This window comes from Vulpes vulpes, chromosome 12 (genome assembly GCF_048418805.1).
Source record: "Vulpes vulpes isolate BD-2025 chromosome 12, VulVul3, whole genome shotgun sequence".
Classification (NCBI taxonomy): Eukaryota; Metazoa; Chordata; class Mammalia; order Carnivora; family Canidae; genus Vulpes; species Vulpes vulpes.
The window spans coordinates 48,206,681-48,222,793 of NC_132791.1; the positions used below are offsets into that span (position 1 = coordinate 48,206,681).

Here is a 16,113-nt window from a genome sequence, read left to right on the forward strand (position 1 = left end):
TTATCAAAAACATTCTTTCAGCACACAACAAGGCAAACTAAGAAAACTGCAGCAGACAGGCAATCTGTCCAAAGTCATGTGGTGAGCATTAGAGGGTGAAAACTAACTAGGTCTTCTCACTTTGTCCCAATTGTATCCAGTCAACTAACTACACACTGCATGGGGTATTCACTATAAAATAAAACAGATGAAATTTAAAAAGAATCCCTAACAGTGTTCTATGTGCCATAAAATCAAGACTGTCAACACAAAGGCTCCTGGATGGCTCAGTGGCTGAGCATCTGCCTTTGACTCAAGGGTCAAGATCCCAGGGTCCCGGTGGAGTCCCACATTGGGCTATCTGCAAGGAGCCTGCTTCTCCCTCTACCTATGTCTCTGCCTCTCGCTTTCTGTGTCTTTCATGAATAATTTTTTTTTAAAGGTTTTAATTCTATCCAAGGAGTAGAATTAGAGGAAGAGAAAGAAAAAAAAAAGAGCAAGCAACCAACATCACAAGTAAATCAGTTATAAATCACCCTGCACTTGATAGCTTGGCATTTTTTATAGAGAAAAGTAGAAAATACCCAGCCTTGAATCTGAATGGCTAAAAGTTCCCTACCATGGGATTCCTAATTCTTGAAAGTTACTTTTTCAATACTTTAGGTCCACTGGTAGGCCTACTAAATATATCTGATTAATAGATCTCACCAAAAAGTGATATAACAGTTATTTGTTATTCTACCAATTTCATTTTTACAAAATAATAAACTGAGAGGGGGCACCTCGGTGCTTCAGTCAGTTAAGCACCTGCTTTCAGCTCAGGTCATGACCCCCGGGTCCTAGGATTAAATCCCACATCAGGCTCCCTGCTCAGCAGGGAATATGCTTCTCCCTCTCACTCTGCCTCTGCCTGCTGCTGCTCCCCCTGCTTATGTTCTCTCCCTCTCTATATTAAATAAATAAATAAAATCTTTAATAATTATAATAATAAACTGACAGGAGCAAGGCTTCATAAAATTATTTGCTAGTGGGGGATCCTTGGATGGCTCGGCAGTTTAGCGCCTGCCTTCAGCCCAGGATGTGATCCTGGAGACCCAGGATTGAGTCCCACGTCAGGCTCCTTGCAGGGAGCCTGCTTCTCCCTCTGCCTCTGCCTCTGCCTCTCTCTCTGTCTCCCATGAATAAATAAATAAAATCTTAAAAAAAAAAAAATTAACAACCATTTCTCAATTTGCCCCACCCACCCTGCCTCCAAATTTTAAAATTCATTTTCCAGGATCTAGTAATAAGTATTTTTCTCAATTGTGAATCAAGATAAAATGGCAATACTGTTGCAAAGAGTAACAGCTTTCATTACATAGTCCTTACAGGAAGGAAACAAATTATAGTATGTGTCAGATATAACCCATATGCCCCTTGACAGGAAGATGAGCACTTAATCTTCTTTCCCCTTTCCATTCATCAGTGGGGAATACATGGCAAAAATCACAGACCTCTAGATAATACTTCCATAATTAGAGAAAAAAATGACAATGATTCAAAGAATTCCTAACAGATGCTTTAATAGAACTCCTGGGGGCCATTTTTAATTCACAAAACTGTTCATCTTTTGAAGATCAACCCAGGAAATAAACATTTATGTCATCTTATGTAACTACTATAAACCCCTCTGAATCAGCTCAGGGAGTGCCTAGAAAAACTCTCAAACTACTCACCCCTTCTCTTCCCCTAGGGATAACGAAAAGAGCTTTGAAATTTCTTTTTCCAGGCGACAAAATGGATTTTTTTTAAAAAGTTAAAATAGAGTACCACACATATTCATGTTCTCATTTTCCTTACTAATTCAAGTGTGCCCTGCTGCTATTCAGAAACACTTCAAAGAGAGGCACTTACTTCCTGATTACACATTCAAATAAATGCATAACATGCATTTCAACTTGGAATCACTTTCTTAAGAAATTAACTAGTAGAAACCACGTTACTGCAACATCATGGTTGAAGTCATGCCAAAGTCAAAATTTTAATACCTAAGATAACTTCCTCAACTACACTGTACAAAAATATTAAGTCGATACTATTACCCACTATAACTTAAAAGTATTATTGTGTTGGTTAGTGTTATTTATTAAATGTGTAACGAGACAGAATTTAAAAAGAAGAATTTCAAACCAAAAAGAAACATTAGAATTTAATGACTCTCCTTTCCTCACTTTCAAGCTGGCTATACCAGAAACCAAGTCTCTGCAGAGAAGCATATGCTCACATAAGGGTAGTGATCCAGAAGCAGACAGCATGCTTGATACTTCCCAAGTCAAAGAAAATATACCCTCCACCCTAGAGACTTACAGTTTAAGTCAGAAAGACAACTTTAAGACATAAAACATACAGATGACAAGCAGTTAATGATTTTTTGGAATTTATATTTTGCTTTTCCTGCTCAAGTTAAATGAAGACCAAGAGAAAATGAATTAAATGATGGGAGTGAAGGAATGAGAATCAATAATGAGCACGTTTTAAATTAATCACAGTTCTCAGAAACATGGCAAGGGAAGGAACTGGAATGGGACCCAACATCAGACCCAGCCATCACGGGAGCACATAAAAGAAGACATCCACAACAATAAGAGGAGAAAACAGGATGAAAATTATACCAAGATGGCAAGGGGAGAAGTCAGGACAACACTCAAAGATGCCAGAACTCAAAACAAGAGTATGAGAAAAAAAAAAAAATCAGCAGATTTCTTGGTAGCTTTAATGAAGAAAATGATCATACTAATCTGAAAACCTAATTAACTTTTATCATTCTCCAAAGGGTAAATATTTCTCTACTATTGCTCTTCTAGACTATCATTAAGAACACTTTTTAAAACCCATACTCAACATTCGAGGGTAGGAATACTTACCAATTTTCTCCTGTGAAATATCAAAGAGCCCATATATAAGATAGAGTTCATGATTCCAACCTGATTAAAATCACACTAACAAGACCAAATTAAAATGCCATCTCTCACATACAAAGCTATGCTTCAAGTCTTCACATCATCAACTTCCCAAACCCAGATTCCACTGTCTCCTGTCTACCTCTCAAACCCTACTCAAAGAAGTCATTGACAGTTACTTTGTCCTGATCACATCTGCCTTTTAACATCTATCTTCCAGGCTGCCTATATTAGATGTGAGTACATCAGTCTGAGGCTGTCAACATCTGCCTTGGACAGGAGACCAATTTTTACCTCCTTCAATCTAACTCTAGGCAGTTGCCAGGGAGAAAATTATGCCTTGAGAACCTGACAGCTTGTGCTCAATATCCTTTTGTCAAGGATAAAATACATCATTATTTTCCTTAAAGCTGCCTTGCCAAGATTCATAACGTTAAAATATATATACATACACACACATATATATATATGTAAAATACATATACATACATACATGTGCAAATACCTCTCCATATATGTGTATATTTTTCTCCCTATACACAAATGATTCAAGCTATACCAAAGAAGATGGCACCTATGTCCTCAATTTTAACCACACAATTACCAAGATAAACAAAAGAATGTCCCTTTAAACATTTTATTTTTTTTTAATTTTTATTTATTTATGATAGTCACAGAGAGAGAGAGAGGCAGAGACACAGGCGGAGGGAGAAGCAGGCCCCATGCACCTGATATGGGATTCGATCCCGGGTCTCCAGGATCGCGCCCTGGGCCAAAGGCAGGCGCCAAACCGCTGCGCCACCCAGGGATCCCTCTTTAAACATTTTAAATAAAATAAAAAAATAAAGTAAAAAATGTCTCATAATATCAATTAAAAATCCTCATTGCTGGGGCACCTGGGTGGCTCAGCGGTTGAGCATCTGCCTTTGGCTCAGGTCGTGATCCCAGGGTTCCAGGATTGAGTCCCACATCGGGCTCTCTGCAGGGAGCCTGCTTCTCCCTCTGCCTCTGCCTCTCTCTCTCTCTCTCTCTCCTCTCTGTGTATTCTCATGAATAAATAAATCCTAAAAAAAAAAAAAAAAAGAAAAGAAAGAAAGAAAGGTTCTTCTAATCTAATCTTCTTCATCCTCCTTTGTTGATTGGTTGAATCCCTGTTATTTTTCTTATTGATTGGAATTTTACCACATTCTCAGGGATTGAGAGGTCTTATGGGGTTGGAAGTGTGCAGGGGGAACAGCAGCGAGTGAGGGAGAGAGTGTCTTAAAGCAGACTTCACCCTGAGCACAAAGCCTGGACAACTCTAATGGCCCTGAGATCGTGCGATCACAAGATCATGACCTGAACAGAAACCAAGAGTTGGATGCTTAACAGACTACACAACCCAGGCACCCTTTGAGGAAACTTTTTTTTTTTTTTAAGATGTTATTGATTTGACGGAGCACAAGCAGAAGAGAGAGAAGCAGGCTTCCCACTGAGCAGGAAGCCAGATGTGGGGCTCGATCCCAAGACCCTGGGATCACAACCTGAGCCAAAGGCAGACATTTAACCCACTGAGCCACCCAGGCACCACTTGAGAAAACATTTAATAGTGAAACCAGATAGCTCTTCTTCTCAAATGGCTAGAAGGTGAAAATAGAGTAAATTTCTTTTACTGAACTTGTACAATAAATAAAAATCAAATACTTTAATGTTTGGTTAATAGTTTTCCCTTTTTCATGTTTACTTATATTAGACAGTATTTGTATTAAGATTTCTTTGGAGGCTTTTTTTCCCCAAGTTCTGGCTTTTGAATTGGTATTCCATTTCAGGTAAGCTTTGATTATAGTCCAAGCGTTTTGTCCTTGCATGGAAGTAGGACTTCAACTTATTGAGAGCAATCGATGTCGTTCAATACTAAGTCTCAGTCATTAAAAGAACCATCTTTTCTGTAGAAAATATCTTGTCAGTGTAGAGCAAAATAACAGTATATATTGGTCTACTAAAAAAATGGAGTTAAAACTGTTCAGTTTGCTAGCCTCTGCGTGATCTTAGTAGCTATAGTTGATTGGTGAGCTTATCTTTAACAGTCTTATTGCACAGATATCAAAAAGATAAAAACTTTTAAGTCCAACTGGGAAATTATTTAATAAAAAATAGTTCTGGGAGGCAGCCCCGGTGGCGCAGCGGTTTGGACCTGCCTGCAGCCTGGGGTGTGATCCTGGAAGACCTGGAATCGAGTCCCACATCGGGCTCCCTGCATGGAGCCTGCTTCTCCCTCTGCCTGTGTCTCTGCGTCTCTCTCTGTGTCTATGAATAAATAAATAAAATATTAAAAAAAATCCTTTAAAAAAAGTTTTGGGTTTTTTTTTTTTTAATTCATGAGAGAGAGAGAAAGAGAGGCGCAAAGACACAGGCAGAGGGAGAAGACACAGGCTCTATGCAGGGAGCTCAATATGGGACTCAATCCTGGGTCTCCAGGATCATGCCCTGGGCTGAGGGCCCAGGCTCTAACCCACTGAGCCACCTAGGCATCCCATTTTTTTTTTTTTAAGATTTTATTTATTCATGAAAGACGCAGAGAGGCAGAGACACATGCAAAGAAGCAGGCTCCATCCAGGGAGCCTGACGTGGGACTCGATCCTGGGTCTCCAGGACCACACCCTGGGCTGAATGCGGTGCTAAACCGCTGAGTCACCTGGGCTGCCCTAAAAAATAGTTTTAAACATTATAAATTCCAAAGTTACACTAAACTAAAAAAAATGCCTCTGATTAGTGTAAAATTTTTTACAAGAAAATAAAATGCTATCAAGCCTAGAATTAAAACAAGGGTAAAATGGGGACACCTGGGTGGCTCAGTGGTTGAGCGTCTGCCTTTGGCTCAGGGCGTGATCCTGGAGTTCTGGGATGGAGTCCCACATCAGGCTCCCTGCATGGAGCCTAGGTGGCTCAGTGGGTTAGAGCCTGGGCCCTCAGCCCAGGACATGATCCTGGAGACCCAGGATTGAGTCCCATATCGAGCTCCCTGCATAGAGCCTGTTTCTCCCTCTGCCTGTATCTCTCTCTCATGAATACATAAATAAAATCGTAAAAAAGGAAAAAAAAAAAAAAAACGAGTAAAATGCATATGCGTTTAGCCAAAGACTTGAAAGGAAACACAAAGCTATATAAATATAAAATATTACTTATAATCATTCAAAAAATGTAATAGTGTAAATCTAAAATAACATATAGAGGACTTCTACGTAAACATTGATGAAAGAATCAAAAAAAGATCTAAATAGAAAGAATATTTTTGTTGTAGACTGGATGATTAAATACACTAAAAATATCAATTCTCCCAAATTAATTACAAGTTTAACATAATTCTATCAAAACACCAGATTTTTTGCAGATACAGATAAATTTATCTAAAATTTATATGGAAAAACAAGAGATAGAATAACAATTCAGGAAAATATTAGATGGGAGGAATCATTCTACCCAATTCTCAGACTCCACAGCTATAGAAATAAAGCCCTGCGTGGGTATTGGTAAAGGAAAGACACAGAAATCTATGGAACAAAATAAAGAACTCAGAAATAATCCCACTCGATCACAGCTGACGAATTTTTAACAAGGGTGCAAAAGCAATTCAATGGAGAAAATAGAGCCTTTTCAACAAATGGTAATGGGGGAACTAGATGTCCATGGGGCAGGGACGGGAGGGGATTAACGCATCCTGAACTTCACATGTAATACAAAATTTAACCAAAGAGGAGTCATAGGTTTTTTTTTTTTTAAGATTTTATTTACTTATTCATGAGAAACAAATACACAGGCAGAGGGAGAAGCAGGCTCCTTGCAGGGAGCCAGACATGGGACTCGATCCCAGGTCTCCAGGTTCACACCCCAGGCTCAGGCAGCACTAAACCACTGTGCCACTGGGGCTGCTCTTTTTTTTTTTTTTTTTTTTTAAAGATTTTATTTAGGAGTCATAGATTTAAATGTAAAACATAAAACTAAAAAACTTTATATATATATATATATATATATGAGAAAATCCTCCTGAGTAAACCCTGATGAAGACTTCTTTGATACCAAAAGCACCATTCATGAAAGTAGGAGGTCAATAAACTGGACTTCCTCAAACTAAAGACTTTTACTATGCAAAAAACACTTGTTAACAGGATGAAACAACAAGCTATATCCACACCATGAAGCAGTCACAGAATACTACCTAACAACAAAAAGTTACAAACTATTGATATACCAACTTAAAAGGCTCTCAAGGGCCTCCTGTTGACTAAAAAAAGCCAATCTCAAAGGTCATATACAGTCTGATTCCATTTATACATTTGCTTGAAATGACAGAATTAGACATGGAGACAGATGGGCTGACAAGGGTTAGGGGTGCTGGGGAGTGGAAGCGGAATGGGTGTGACTATATACATACATACATACATATATATATATATATATATATATATATATATATATATATATATATATATGCATGGGGGACGACTTTACTATGGTGAAGGTGATAGTTCTGTATCTCAATTGCACTGGTGGCTGCACAAATCTACACAAGTGATAAAACCAGAGAGTTATACAGGTATATTGTGCCAGTATGGATTTCCTGGTGTTCATACTGTACCACAGTTCCTTAACATAAAACGACTGGGAGAAACTCAATAAAGGATACACTGAACCACTCTGTGCTATCTTTGGAAATTCCTGAGATACAAAATTAAAAGTTAAGAAAAATAAAATTCATCTGTGACTAAAAAGGGACTTTTTATTAGCGTAAATAAACACTAAAGCAAACAGTTTAACAGAATTTTTTTTCACTTGACTGAGAACTGGCACAGCAGAATCTTACTGGCTCTAAGCTAAGGAGAATATGCTAATAGTAGGTAAATCCCCTGAAGTTTTTTAGGAGCACACACAGTCTTAACATATACCCTAAATGATTCAACTTACAGGAAAATAAATTATTACAATTTTTTACACACTTGGCCCCTCATTTTTATCTATAAAGAAGATCAGCTATTTGCTTAGGCCAAGCTGGCAGTTAACCTGCAGAACAACTGGCCCAGTTCTCCTTTCTGACGATTACCCCCATCTCACCCCTGACCACTGTGATGGTCGCCTGACTACTGGTTCTGCCTCTAGGCCTCTCCCAACCCATTTAACTCTTCCTACACACAGCTGAGAGACTCTTATCCCAGAACACCACTCTTCCTCATATTCCATGTCACCCAGATGGCAGAACTTCTCAAAACAGGAAGAATGTTAACGAGACATATTTCAGTTAATTTAAGAAGAAAAAGAGCTTTAAAAATAAACATAAAGCAATGCTGGGAAAAGCTGCTTCCAGAGGTTAGCAAGTCCTGTGTCATTAGATATATTCAAGTATAGGGGAACCTGAACCTTGAGACCACACTATTCCAACCCTGGAATTCTGATTCCCTATCATTTCCTGGAGAATTCTCCCTCCTTCACCTGGCATTCCAAACTATCCACTAAAATTTAGATCCAACCTTTCTCCTTCTAACCTTTCCTCCGGTTAGCAAGTCCTGTGTCATTAGATATATTCAAATATAGGGGAACCTGAACCTTGAGACCACACTATTCCAACCCTGGAATTCTGATTCCCTATCATTTCCTGGAGAATTCTCCCTCCTTCACCTGGCATTCCAAAGTATCCACTAAAATTTAGATCCAACCTTTCTCCTTCTAACCTTTCCTCCCAGCACCTTGACCAATCTAGGCCCAATTATTCCCCATGCACATCTTACATAGTCTGTTTTTCTGAACTAGATGACTTTTTCTCCTCTCCTTTCACCTTTCAAGAGCCAGTGCACCTCTGAAAGCTTTTCCAACCCCATGGTTACTCTCCTACTCATGCTACTTACTTTTCATGTCCAGGTGTCCTGATATAAGCTCTGGGACAAACTCGAAAAACAGCATCCTATCTGCTAGCAGACAGTCTCTCCTCAGAGACCACATGGTCACCCAGTTCTTTCCGCACTGTGATTTCTCTGACGTTGAGACTTTTCCCAGGAAACATACTAATGTCCAGTACACCAATCATCCACCCACTTTGCTCAACACATTACCCTCAGAAGCAGTGCAGGAGTACACCAACGTGTACCTCAGCTTCTTTGGGTCTTCTTCGTCAACCACCCAGAAATGTCCATTATGCAAAAGTCTCTGATCTTGGTGTCTGAGACCCAAACATGAAATATAACTAGAAGATTTTTATAACTCTGTTCTAGTAAAAGCTATTCCTCATCACTCTACTTCCAACCTACCATCACTGGTCCTCTATTTTTAACGTCTGTCCTTTTTCAAGCATTTACGCCCTTTCTATCTCTATCCTTTGGATATCTCCTACCCAGCTAAAAGCCCTCTTTCTTTCATCAGAGTACTATTCAAGCATTCATAAAATACACTGATACTCTTTTTTAGGTATTGTTAAAAATACACACAGACACACACACACACATATATATGTATATATGATGAGTCACTGCTAATATAAGATTTCCTTTTGGGGAGATGAAAAATTCTGGAATTAGATAATAATGACAGCTGCACCACTCTGAATCTACTAAAACCACCAATGTATATACTTTAAGGAGGTGAGTTTTATAGCATTCATATGTTATATGAATCGTATCTCAATTTTTTTTTTAAAGAAAGATTCTCTAAACCTACCCCTGTATTTACATTTGGCACTAGGAAGGAAAAACTCACTGTAATTTTTGAGACAAGAACCTTTTTTGTCACACACTTCTTGGAGAACATGGTCAAGTATACTCCCCAAACAATTAAGTGCCTATCACGGACCAGGTACCATGACAGGAGCTTCAGAGATTGGTCATCAGACCAGCATAGAACCTGTCCTACTGGAGCCTAGAAAGGGAAAGACACCAATTATCTAATTACCACTGTGATAAGAGCTAGGAAAAGAGGGATATCTGGGTGGCCCGGCAGGTGAGCGTCTGCCCTTCGTCCCAGGGCACGATCCTGGAGTCCCAGGATCAAGTCCCACATTGAGCTCCCTGCATGGAGCCTGCTTCTCCCTCTGCCTGTATCTCTGCCTCTCTCAGTGTCTCTCATGAATAAATTAAAAAAAAAAAAAAAAAAAGAGCTAGGAAAAGAAAGTTTAAGTAAGAATGACCTAATTGGAGTAGGGGGCATAGGGATAGAAAGGGTCTCCAAGAAAAAGAGCACATTTAAGAGGCATGCATATGCCTCAGCCCACATAAGGTAGGTAGTTAACTCAATAACTACTTAGAGGTGATTGGCAGTAAAATAAAACTCCTAGATCACAAGAATTTGGATGGCATGCAAATGGTAATTGGCTACCAACTACCACAGGAGGCTCACGTGCCCACTGCCTTGAGGTAAAGTAGCCATGTGTAAGCATATGAATGTTTTACCTACTGACGATGTTAGTATGGTGAGGTTTTAATGTACTCACATATGTTTGTGTTTATTATTGATGTTATCAGGGGCAAATACAAAAAGAAAATTAAGTTATGCTGAAAAACATATATTTAAATCTCCATTTATAATGATGATTGCACAGAAAACACAGCACTTTTGTACAAACTCAAAAATGTAAAAAGTTTAACTTTTGGCTCAATAGTGTTATAAATAAATACATAAATTGTTTATTGAAAACAGTAAGCTCCTATCTATAACTCTGTGAAAACCCTAATATGAAGTCAGCTAACCAGAGCCAATGGGTCAAATGTGGCCCACCATCTGTTTTTTAAGTTCTAAAGGAACACGGCCACACCCAATTATTTATATATTACTTATACATGCTTTCCTAACACAACAGTAGAACTGAATAGTGTTAAAGAGACCTTAAAACCAATAAGGTATAAAATTTTTACTATTGGCCCTTTACAAAAAAAAAAATTTTTTTAAACGTGTACTAAATAGAAGTACTTGGGCAGCCCCGGTGGCGCAGCGCTATAGCGCCGCCTGCAGCCCAGGGCGTGATCCTGGAGACCCAGGATCGAGTCCCACATCAGGCTCCCTGCATGGGGCCTGCTTCTCCCTCTGCCTGTGTCTCTGCCTCTCTCTATCTCTCTATCTCTCGCTCTGTCTCTCTCATGAATAAATAAAAAATAAAATCTTTTTAAAAAAATAAATAAATAAATAGAAGTACTTCACATTGCTTCAGAACAAAGAAATCTTACCTATCTTTTAACAATGAAGTATCCCAGTGGATAAGCAACGAACTCAAAATACAAAGAATTGTACTTTTCAATCTTCTGAGGAGCTCTATGTAAATCGTTACTAGCCAGTGTTTTATATACCAGTAAAATTCAGAGCAGTTAGGTCAGATTTTTGTATAAGGGCTCAGGACCACTAAAGCCAGGGCTGGGAAAAGGTGTTTGTATTAATTATCTTTTGCTGCCTAACAAATTCTCCCAAAAATTTCTTAGCTTAAATTAAACATTTATTTATCTTCTAAGTTTCCTGTGGGTCAGAATTTCGAGATGGTTAGGGTTGCCATCTTTTAACACCTGACTGGAGCTGGAGATCTGCTTCTAAAGTAGATTACTCAGAAGTTTGGCAAACTGGTACTGACAGCTTCCCCCAAAGTGAATAACCCATGAGAAAGAGTCAGGCATATACTATATTCTCTTTATGATTTTCCTTTGAAAGTAGATAGTATCATTTCTACTATATCCTATTCTTTATAGAAGTGAGTCTTTAAGTCCAACATACGTTCAAGAGGATCAAAGCTGGGCTCTACTTTTTTCAGGGGAGGGTGTCAAAGAATCTGCAAACATACTAACACCACTACAGGGTTTCAAATGATGAGCAAACAGTTTTAACAACATAACCAACAAGGCTTAGTTGATTAAAGAATATGCACTTAACCATTTTCATAACATGTACTTTGTTCTATTTATGAGCAGAGATGTTTCATCACCACTTGCTATGATTCTCAAAAAACAAAAAAAGTAAGCCAACAGAAAAAAGCAAGGCACTTCAGTTTTTCATATCTGATGCAGTAATGATGATGGGAGGCAGTTATATTTTTGTTTTAGCTTTTTTTCCCCCCAAGGCGAAAAAACAAGGAGAGAAGGCAAATTACGGTGAATAGATCATGATCATAAATAATTGCAAAGTTGGACTAGGACAGACAAGTACTTACGATTCTGAACCACATAAAAGATTTTCTCAAATATAAATAAAAACAAGAAAACAGAAATTTAGATATGCATTCAAAATTTGTGGGATTTTTTTGGGGGGGTGCATGTATTATACCAGGATTGCTAAAAATTTACATCAGATAAACTTCCGAAACAAGGAATATATAGAGTTAAATTAAAAGTTACCTATAACCATTAAATGTATTTTGAGAATAAACATCTTAGTTACTAGACTCAAGGAACATTTGGTGAAATTCATTACTTGCTATTATTTTGAGGCAAAAAGGCCTGGGAGCAAAACTTTCTCAGAGAACAATGAAGTAATGGTTATGTTGATTTCCTTACTAAGAAGCTCAAATATTGTCCTGAACTAGATAGACAATAAAACAGCTTTAAAATAAATTCACTGGGCAGCCCGGTTGGCTCAGCGGTTTAGAGCCACCTTCAGCCCAGGGTGGGATCCTGGAGACCTGGGATCGAGTCCCATGTAAGGCTCCCTGCATGCAGCCTGCTTCTTCCTCTGCCTATGCCTCTGCCAATCTCTCTCTCTCTCTCTCATGAATAAATAAAACCTTTTTTAAAATATAGATAGATAGATAGATGATAGATAGATAGATAGATAGATAGATAGATAGATAGACAGATAGATAAAATTAATCCAGTGGTGCCTGGATGGCTCAGTCAGTTGGGAATCTGACTTAGGTTCGGGTCATGATCCCAGGGTCCTGGGATCGAGCACCCATCAGGCTCCTTTTACACAGGGAGCCTGCTTCTCCCTCTCCTTCTGCCTGCCTCTACCCCTGCTTGTGCTCACTTGCTGTCAATCATTCTCTCTGCCAAATAAATAGAATCTTTAAAAGTAAATAAATTCATTCAAAGTCCACTCTAATGGGCTGAATAGTGTCCCCCAAAACTCATACCCACCTAGAACCTATGAATGTGGCCTTCTTTGCAAACAGGGTTTTTGCAGATATAATCAAGTAAAGATAAGGTCATACTGGATTTAGAGAGGACTCTAATTCAATGCTTAATATCCTTATAAGAGGAAACTTTGTACAAAGAGATACACGGGGGGAATGCCATGTGACAAAACAACAAATGAAGAGATTAGAGTGACAAATCTATACCAGTCAAGGAATGCCAAGGATTGCTAGCAAACACAAGAAGCTAGCAGAGAACATACAACAAATTCTTCCACTGAGCCTCCAAGAATCAATCCTGCTGACACCTTGATTTCAGGTAGCTGGCCTCCAGAACTGTGAGGAAGTAAACTTCTGTTATCTAAGCCACCAAGTTTATAGTAATTTACATTATGACAGCCCTAGATAACTAATATATCCACCCATATTATGGCTAGTAATATTAAATTTAAATAATGTCATCATTTACAATATTAGCAACATTTATCTTCAGCCTGAAAATTAAGAAAAATATTTACCAAAAAAAAAAAAAAAAAATTTACCACTCAAGGTTCTTAGTTCATAAATTCACAATAACTGGAGACAGCATGACCATTTAATATACTGCTCCTTTTTTTGAGTATTGTCAGAGGGATGAATTTGACATAAGACTCCAATGGACTATGCACACTGTCAGCCATTAGAGATCCAGTGACGTTCTCCCAAAGGCCAGTAAAGCAACTGGACAGAGCAGGAGCTCAGTTCACCTTAGCTGCTACCCAACAGTTCTACAAAAAACTATCTCTCTTTAAGTCCTTCTGCTGAACCAGAAGTTTAACAAAAAACTACGAGTTTCAAGAATTTAACGCTCCAGATGTAAAGTCTCTTACCATACTTGTAAGCATCATAATAACAAGTTTCTCTAATAGGCACTGCTGGCAAGCTGGGGGTTATAATTTCACTTTTTATTAATTCTGAGTTTTCCGGGGGATCCCTGGGTGGCTCAGCGGTTTAGCGCTGCCTTCAGCCCAGGGCCGAAAGATCCTGGAGACCCAGGGATCGAGTCCCACGTCGGGCTCCCTGCGTGGAGCCTGCTTCTCTCTCTGCCTGTGTCTCTGCCTCTCTCTGTGTGTGTTTCTCATGAATAAATAAATTAAATCTTTAAAAAAAAGAAAAAAAAAAATCTGAGTTTTCCAAAATAGGATTCCTTTAAGCCCAGATTTGTTTTTATTTCAAACTCTAAACACTCAAGTTTGTATGGCTAATTTAACATACCAACCTGACAGAATGAGGCAACTTCTAGAGTATTTTCAGAAGGGCTGGACAATTTTCCATTTTATCACCCCTATCTCTTCAAGCATGAACTAAAAAGAGGTATTACAGAGGATGAAAGGTAAACTTCTGTCCCGTTTATTTCCTATTAAACTGTTAGAACATTTCTAAGACTCAAGTATTATTTGGCACACCCAAAAAAAGTAGATTCAGAATCTCCAAATACAATGTTTCTTTATTAGCATATCTCCTGATTAAAAGTCAGTACAACTTAATCCATCTCCAACAACTCAATATTATTGTAAGTTACTGAGCATACAGCAAGTGTAAGAATGAGAATACTGACCACAAAAAAGTCACCTTCAAGGATTGATTTTCTAATTAAAATTAATTTTCCTGGGTAGCTGAGTGGCAGAGCATCTGCCTTTGGTTCAGGGAGTGATCCCAGAATTCCAGGATTGAGCCCTGCATCAGACTCCCCGCAGGGAACCTGTTTCTCCCTCTACCTATGTCTCTGCTTCTCTCTCAGTGTCTCTCATGAATAAATAAATAAAATCTTACAAAAAAAAAAATTAGAAAAGCCTGCCTCTCTCTAAATAAAAAGCAATATTGACCTACCTTGTTTTCGAACATCTTCTACAGCAGCCACAAGCTCTTCCTTGAGAAACTGACTCTCCTTTGCAATTTTATCCCCCTTCTCCAAAAAATTCTCAGTTGCTTGTTCAACGGATGCAGCCAAAACATGGGCCTTCTTAGAACGGCCTCTCTTCTTATTTGAGGGCCCCTTACTATTGGTGTTTACCAGAGTTGTGACCTAAAAGTTTCATTTTTACAAATTAAACTGTAGTCAATTAAAATGAAAATAGAAAGATGACTATTGTTAAAGATAGGAAGATTAATTACACCTATCAAAATGAAACATCACATTTATGAATTCCACTAAGCATTAACAAGTAAACTCTCCATATTTAAGATATATAGCAACAATACTCAATTTAGGTCCCAAAATAATTTAGCCATCTCAATGTACAAGACAATATTTTAATTCTTCAAACATGATAACTAGGTTTTTGCTTCATTTTACAAACCAGAAACTGATTAGAAACATGTTAAACACCACTACATGTCATCAAGAAATTCCAGAAAGAGGCTGACAATGAACTTGTTATTTTACATGGAGGTCACATTTTCCACTGTTTTCAACCTGTGCAAAATGTTTTAAGGTAACTTGTTTCTGAATTTGTTTTACAGTTTATTCAAGTAAATCTCAACAATTAATTAGTAAAGGTCCTTAACAAAGGAAGGATGCCCAAAGTAGTGATGGTGCTTTAAGTCCCAGAACATTAACCATCATTAATATATACAGTACCAGATGATCTGTAGATTAAAGATGACTAAAGATTTGTTACTAGCATAGTTGCCATGCAAGAGACCTGCTGAGAGCTATACTGGATTGACTCCAAGAAAGTAAATATTCCTGAGTCTTTCCACACACTTCTACGTATAATTATTAAAATATGTAAATATATATGTATATATACATGTGTGTATTTATAATACTAGTTGCTAACAATTAATGAAATGGCATCACAATGTGATATTTTAACAGAACATACCAAACCCACACTTCAAATTACCAGCTAAGTGATCCTGGACAATGAAAAGTTTCTTAGGCATGGTAAAGAGACAACAGTCAAGGCTTCATAGCCCATCTTTCTTGAATACAACCTATCCTTTCCAAGAAAAAGTGATGCCAAGAAATCGTCTACAAAATACAAACATTTGGTAAGTTGCATTATATACCATTTATCCCCTATTACTACCAATAAGACTCAAGAACATGCAGTAATAATGTTCCTATAGGGTTAAATGAATGCA

General features: G+C 38.1%; 1 protein-coding gene across 6 annotated transcripts in view; it reads right to left on the reverse strand.

Annotated features, from left to right (window-relative positions):
• Positions 1-16,113, reverse strand: part of CTNNA1 (catenin alpha 1) — a 308,835-nt gene that overhangs the window by 134,089 nt on the left and 158,633 nt on the right. For all 6 annotated transcript variants that reach the window (XM_072728459.1, XM_072728463.1, XM_072728464.1 and 3 more), the window contains one exon: positions 14,854-15,049. In XM_072728459.1, coding sequence (XP_072584560.1) covers positions 14,854-15,049 — 196 coding nt within the window. The remainder of the gene's footprint in view (positions 1-14,853; positions 15,050-16,113) is intronic.